Here is a 7,500-nt window from a genome sequence, read left to right on the forward strand (position 1 = left end):
AGGCTGAGCGATAGCCTTTCACTGCCGAGACTGAAAGGCGCATTTCTTTCCGCAAATACACGAAGAACTCCGCTATTGTTGGAATAGTGGCATCGAGTGGAGAGCTACCCCTTCCACGACACCAACCCCAGAAAACTCACCACTTCGCCTGGTAGACCCCTGTGGATGACCTGCGTAGGTGTCCAGACATCCTATTCGCAACTTGCTGCGAAAATCGTCTCTCAGCGAGGAGGTGCTGGATAGTCTCCAGGCTTGAAGTCGAAGCGAAGCAACGGCTTTGTGGAAGATGTTGGCGTGTGGGTGTTTGAGTAGCTCGTGTCGTGGAGGGAGTTCTCTCGGGATCTCCGTAAGGAGTTGCAGAAGGTGCGGAATGAATGAATGAATGATTTAAAGTTTTCAGGCATCCTGACATCTAAGGTCATTGATGCCGGTAACATTTAATTTATGTATACACAAGTAAAAAATTAAATAAAATAAAAAATTAAAGAGTATTCAATTAAAATAAAAAATATTGAATGTCATAAAAGTTAAATATTTTTCAGAAGACCTGCTTCTGAAATAAATCTAAAAATGCCACTTGCATGGTAGGACACATCATTTCCAAGAATCTTGGCAAGGATGAACCTGCCACCCTCACCTCGAGCCTCAAACAAATATCTATTCCGCAAGATGTTGTAATTGGGGCATTCGGTCAACAAATGCCTTACTGTTAGAGGTACTAAACAGGGTCAACCGAGTGTGACCAATACGGAGACGACAATTCAAGCAGAACTGAAACTGTTGTTATAGTCTACTCTGGTCTCATTTTAATAAACAAATCTAGAAAATTTGGAAAATTAGAATACATAAAACATCATCACATCCAATTTGACGTATACGATTCAACCTGAAGTAATACTTGAGGAGGGCCAACATCTTAGAATTGACTCATTTGAATAAGAAAACACTAAAAATAATAAGAGCTACAGGAGCACAGTAGAGCGCAGACCTCCGCCGCGGCAGCTTATTTCTCGACCTTAACATGCATTAATTGGTGTGGATTTTCATACACTCAAACAAGAACCAGGTTTGAAGTCTCCGTGACAACGGCGTCCAAACTTATGATTGATTACGTGAATTGGATATTTTGCCTGACCGTGACCTTGACCTTGACCTTCCAAAAATCCCAGCTTTTTACATAAGTTAAGCCCTGCAAGTTTCATTACTCTGTAATTAAAATTGTGGCCAAAAACACACAAACAGAGGGTAAAACATAACCTTCTAACTTCGTTGGCAGAGGTAATAATGAAAATAATAACTAAAAAAAGGCACTCTGAGAGTGCAGACCTCCACCACAGCAGTTTATTTCTCGAAACCAGTGTGCAAATCCCAGAATCAATTAATAATGTCCAGCTCTTTACATAACAGTTTAAAATCCCTGCAAGTTTAATAACTTTACGATTAAAATTGTAGCTGTATTGTTGATGACCAGAATTTTACTGTTTGCTTGACCTTGGACTCGACCTTGACCTTCGACCTTAACAGTTCTTTGCATAAGAGTTGAAAATCTCGACCTCAACATGTATTAATTGGCGGGGATTTTCACACACTCAAATATGTACAAATTTGTAGTCTGTGACAACAATATCTAAACTTATGGCCAATTACGTGAATTGGACATTTTGCTTGACCATGACCTTGACCTTCCAGAATTTAATAATTTCCAGATTTATATATAACAGTTAATCTCTGCAAGTTTCATTACTCTACGATTAAAATAGTGGTCAGGAAGATGTTCAAAAACATACAAACACGCACACATAACTTCCTTCCAACTTCGTTGGCGTAGGTAATAACAACACCAAGCAGTCGTGGAAACATTTTGCAGATGTAAGGCCACCATAATTAACAAAAACAACATTACCAATATCTTCAATAAAACAGAGATACATTCCTTCACTTAACATCTTTGAACCGACTCATTTTTGAATAAGTAAACAATAACAATAATATGAATAATAACAAGAAAAACAATAAGAAGAAGAGGTAACATCTTGCAGATGTTACTCCACCAAAAATAACATAAAATGAATATCCAAGATTCACAATGGGTTAAGTTAAGCTGTTGTATTAATAATCAAAGAACGACTAGAATAGCTACGTCATTTCAAAAGGTTATTCACCTGCCATCTCGTCCTCGAACCGAGTCTCAGCTATGACATGGAGGCGTGTGCCGTATATGGACTTGGCCAGATATACATCCTCGGGTTCGGCTTGCATCACGTCCGCCACGTCCTCTACGATCTTCTTCAGACAGTCATACCTAAGGCACCGAGTTAAGAATATTGGTAACGATTGTGTATATTATTAATTATTAATTATTCATAATTCATTATTAATTATTAATTATTCATAATTCATAATTAATTATTAATTATTCATAATTCATTATTAATTATTCATAATTCATTATTAATGATTAATTATCATCACCATTATTATTATTATTATTATTATTATTATTATTATTATAATTATTATTATTTGCTAAACTACAACCCTAGTTGGAAAAGCAGGATGCCATAAGCCCAGGAGCTCCAACAGGGAAAATAGTTCAGTGAGGAAAGGAAACGAAGGAAAATAGAATATTTTAAGAAGAGTAACATTAAGATAAATATCTCCTATATAAACTATGAAAACTTTAACAAAGCAAGAGGAAGAGAATTAAGTTAGAATAGTGTGCATGAATGCATCCTCAAGCAAGAGAACTATAACCCAAGACAGTGGAAGACCATGGAACAGAGGCTATGGCACTACTCAAGATTAGAGAACAATAGTTTGATTTTGGAGTGCCCTTCACCTAGAAAAGCTGCTTACCATGGCTAAAGTGTCTCTTCTACCCTTACAAAGAAGAGTGGCTACAGAATAATTACAGTGCAGTAAGAAGAATTGTTTGGTAATCTCAGTGTTGTCAGGTATATTAGGCAGAGGAGAAAATGTAAAGCCAGACTATTCGGTGTGTGTGTGTGTGTGTGTGTGTGTGTGTGTGTGTGTGTGTGTGTGTGTGTAGGCAAAAGGAAAATGAACCGTAACCTGAGAGAAAGATCTAATGTACTACTGTCTGGCCAGTCAAAAGACCCCACAACTCTACATATGTATATGAATATGTATATATGTCTGTATGTGTGTGTATGTATATATATATATATATATATATATATATATATATATATATATATATATATATATATATATATATATATATATATATATATATATATATATATATATACACACACACACACACACACACACACACACACACACATCATCTCCTGCGACTATTGACGCAAAATGTCCCGATTGCATTTCGCTAGTCGTCTCTATCATGAGCTTTTAAATTAATACTTCTCCATTCATCATCTCCCACCTCACGCTCAATAGTCCTCAGCCTTATTATTCACCAGAACATATTCTTTGATAGCCGTTAACGTCTTTGGAAAATCATTGGAAAATTCAATAATTCATAAAATCGAGGATAAAGACAAAGTAGCTTCAATTCATGCAAGGTTGTCAAATTTTTATCTGGTGGATTTGACCATTTTTTAAGTCCTTTGACCATTGAAAATCACACTAAGTTATAAAAAATAATTTCCTTGAAGAACTCTGATTTCTTTCACTTTTTGGACTAAAAAAAAAATGACTGCTCTTCTAATGTAAGTAGTTTTAGAATTATATACCATTAATATATGTTTTATAAAATCTAATAATTTTCGTGATATTTCTGCTGTTGCTGTTTTTGTCGTCGTACACCCACTGAAATATGCAGATATTCAATATCAATGAATGAAATACCGTCAACTCTTTATCTACTTTAATTCAGGGTTGTTTATCCGGTCCTATACAGCAGGGGAACCCTACTCTCACCAGGACCTCCACAGTCATTTTATCATGTTCGTTCCAAAGCATTCAACATTTCATACCGCCTATTGCTCATTTGCTGTTAAATTGTCACTATCGAAGCATTCGCAGTATAAGTGTCTTCCGTTTCCTCTCGAAAGCCTTAATATCTTCAATCCTTCGGATGTCTCGTGGGACTTTACTGTACAGCAAGGCCAATAGAATTGCTGTACAGTATAGTCTCGGGCCGCATATTTAAAGGTTCTACAGGCTACAACAGACATATGTCAAGGTTCCAGTAGTTTGAAACCACCTGTAACTATTTTCGTGTCAACACGATTTGTTGGCTGCTCAATATGTAGCAATTCTCTTAGATATCTTGGACGTCCGGTATCAGAAGTGATGCTTTCTCTAGGTGGGACACCTTTTATCAATCTTGCTCCTGTAGTATGTTTCTCTCTGGCCATTTTAACACCTATTTGGCCCTCATCTGTGAAATATATCTGGCAATCCTGTACATTATACTGTACGTACACACTTGGAGGAAATATGGGTATATCTCCTTATACACAGAACCTCATCATTGTCTTCCGTGAAGACAATATTGCTCTTACACGCCATCTAACCAACCTTTGGATGTCTTTCGCCTCTTTATTTCTCCCGACACTTTCAAATCACAATCGCATTTTCCAACGGCCTGTCGTCTTCCATTCTCTCTGCATAAATAAATCGGCCCAAAGGTAAAACACGCCAATCCACCTTTCCAATCGTACTAACATATCTAGCACATTTCTCAATCTCTCTTTCCTTCCCGTTGTCCATTAACTACACAAGATCTACGTTTTTCTTTTTAATCTCCACATTATACATTAATTCTCCACTACAATAGAGAAGAATAACTGATACAGGCCCCGTTAATTATAATAGTCATGCCTGCTCCATCATGAGGCTCAATACTACACAGTATTCTAGAAGTTTTGTTCCAGCTGTGTCCAAGTTGTGGAATGATCTTCCTAATCAGGTAGTTGAGTCAGTAGAACTTCAAAACTTCAAATTTGCAGTGAATATATATATATATATATATATATATATATATATATATATATATATATATATATATATATATATATATATATATATTATATATATATATATATATATATATATATATATATATATAGATATACATATATATATATATATATATATATATATATATATATATATATATATATATATATATATATATATATATATATATATATATATAGAGGCTGGGAGGAACGTAGAGAGTAGAGGTCCCCTTTTTGTTTTGCTTCATTTGTTGATGTCGACTAACCCCCAAAATTGGGGGAAGTGCCTTGGTATATGTATGTAAGTACATTTGCGTTTAAAACTATATGTTTTCATAGCATTTTCCCTGCTATCATCATAGTTATCATTATCAAGTTTTAATTGACTGATTTTAATTCTCTCTCTCTCTCTCTCTCTCTCTCTCTCTCTCTCTCTCTCTCTCTCTCTCTCTCTCTCTCTCTCTCTCTCTCTCTCTCTCTCATTTGATTTTACAATAGGTTGTTGCAATTATGGCAATAGCAAACAACAAAGGAAAGCAGAAATATATGGAGGACTACACTAACATCGGTTATACTTGCTCTATCTCAGCAGGAAAAGAAAAAAACTCAATTTTTTGTCAAGTGCAGTGAAGAGCTCTCAGAAGAATCAATGACTCAAGATAAGTTAAGACATCATTTGGAGTCGAAAAAGGCAAACTTCAGTAAAGAAAGCCCATTTTTTTTTTCAAGAATAAGCATGTGGATCTAAAAAAAAATTCTCTTCTTGACAGAGATTAAAAGAAAAAAAAAAAAAGAGAAGAGAAGAAGAAGAAGAAGACGAAAAAACAACAACTGCATGTCATTGGTGCGAGGAATTCATTTCACTGTTTGCAAAAGACATAGGTCATGGCATAATTGAAGAAAAGGGAGTTAAATCCTCGGAAATAATAACGCTTTCTAATCATACTGTACATCTCCACTTGATCTCATCACATTAAAATTTGATGAATCAACATATATAGGTAATCTTCCTAAGTTATTAGTTTATGGCGATTTTAAGGATGAATTTCTTTCTTGCAGACCATTAGAAACAACTAAAGCTTTGGTATATTAAAAAAAAAGAATAATTTCTTAAAAAAAAGAGGATTGAAGAGGGAATAAGTCGATGGCATGTGTACTGATGGTTCACCTTCTATGCTAGGTCGTAGATCAGGGTTTCAACAGAAGGTAAAGAATATTTCCCCAGAAGTTGTTGGAATTCATTGCATGATACATCGTTAAGTATTTTCTGCAGAAACATTGCCAAAGATTTGAAAAGTTATGCAATCAGTTATTAAAGCGGTTAACTTTATAAAGTCAAATGCATTGAACAACGGCATATTTGCTCAAGCGTGTCATAAAAAATGGTTTCTAAGTATGAAGTTATGTTACAAACTGGAGTAAGGTAGCTACCAAAAAGGTAATCCCCTTTTAGTTGAATAGTGAGGTGAGAGAATTCTTATTCCGGTAAGGAAGAACGGAACTTTCCAGTATCCTAGGTGATATGAGTAATTGGGAAAAAACTGCATACTTAATGGATTTTTCACAATTTTGAATTCCCTTAATCTTCCACTTCAGAAAGAAAAACTAAATGCCTTCCTAATGAAGCTGGATCTTTTAGAGTAAATGAAGAAAGAGAAATTTGTGCATGTTTCTCACATTAAATGCATCTGTTGAATAAAATGCACTGATATTCCATTCAAACAGTTTTCAATTACTCTTTCTTCTTCTTAGAGACCTTAAAAGAGGAACTTAGCCAATATTTTCCAGAAAAGTCTGTTATCTCACACGTTACCTCATATAAACCATTTGAAAATGTTCCTGAAAGATATCCATAGGAATTTACTGACCTTATTAGATCTATCAGTGTCAAAGCTGACTTTGATTCCCTGACAGAGATTCAGTTTTGGATAAAGCAGTTACGTCGATATCCAAATTTGGCTGAAGGTATGCTTAATATGTTATGTCATATTCTTCGATATATGTGTGAAGTGACCTTTTCATTTGTACTTTTAATAAAGTCGAAGCTGAAAACTAATCTCCATGCTGAAGATGAACTACGTCGAGCTTTATCGAAAACATCACTGCGGATTGAGATACTGGTGATGGAAAAGCAGTTCTAACCATCACATGAATCATATGAAGATCATCAGTTTATTATCAAGATAATGCTAGTGTTACTCATATCAGTTTTTTTTCTATTCAGTGATAAACAGTGTACTTTAATCAAATATATTCTTTTATCTTAAATAAGAATATACAGGTAGCCCTGGTATTTGAGTGGGGTCGCAAAAAGTATAGTCAAGCCGAAATGGGGTCACCACTGGAAGAAGGTTGGGAACCACTGCTGTAGAGAGTGGGGTTCCCTTGCTGTATGGGACCGGAAAGGCAGCCAGCAAAGTAAGTAAAGAAGGTATAAATACATAAAAGATGGCGAGAAGTGGGGGACACTAGAAAAAAAAAAGCAGTGAATATAGTCTTCTTGTCTTTCTCCAACACCACCCTCTTCTGGGGAAGATCATTTATTGAC

At 35.3% G+C, this 7,500-nt stretch overlaps 1 protein-coding gene across 2 annotated transcripts in view; it reads right to left on the bottom strand.

Annotated features, from left to right (window-relative positions):
• Positions 1-7,500, bottom strand: part of LOC137623219 (transferrin-like) — a 155,818-nt gene that overhangs the window by 109,687 nt on the left and 38,631 nt on the right. For both annotated transcript variants that reach the window (XM_068353939.1, XM_068353937.1), the window contains exon 3: positions 2,163-2,302. In XM_068353939.1, coding sequence (XP_068210040.1) covers positions 2,163-2,302 — 140 coding nt within the window. The remainder of the gene's footprint in view (positions 1-2,162; positions 2,303-7,500) is intronic.

The sequence above is a fragment of the Palaemon carinicauda genome, chromosome 30 (genome assembly GCF_036898095.1).
Source record: "Palaemon carinicauda isolate YSFRI2023 chromosome 30, ASM3689809v2, whole genome shotgun sequence".
NCBI lineage: Eukaryota > Metazoa > Arthropoda > Malacostraca > Decapoda > Palaemonidae > Palaemon > Palaemon carinicauda.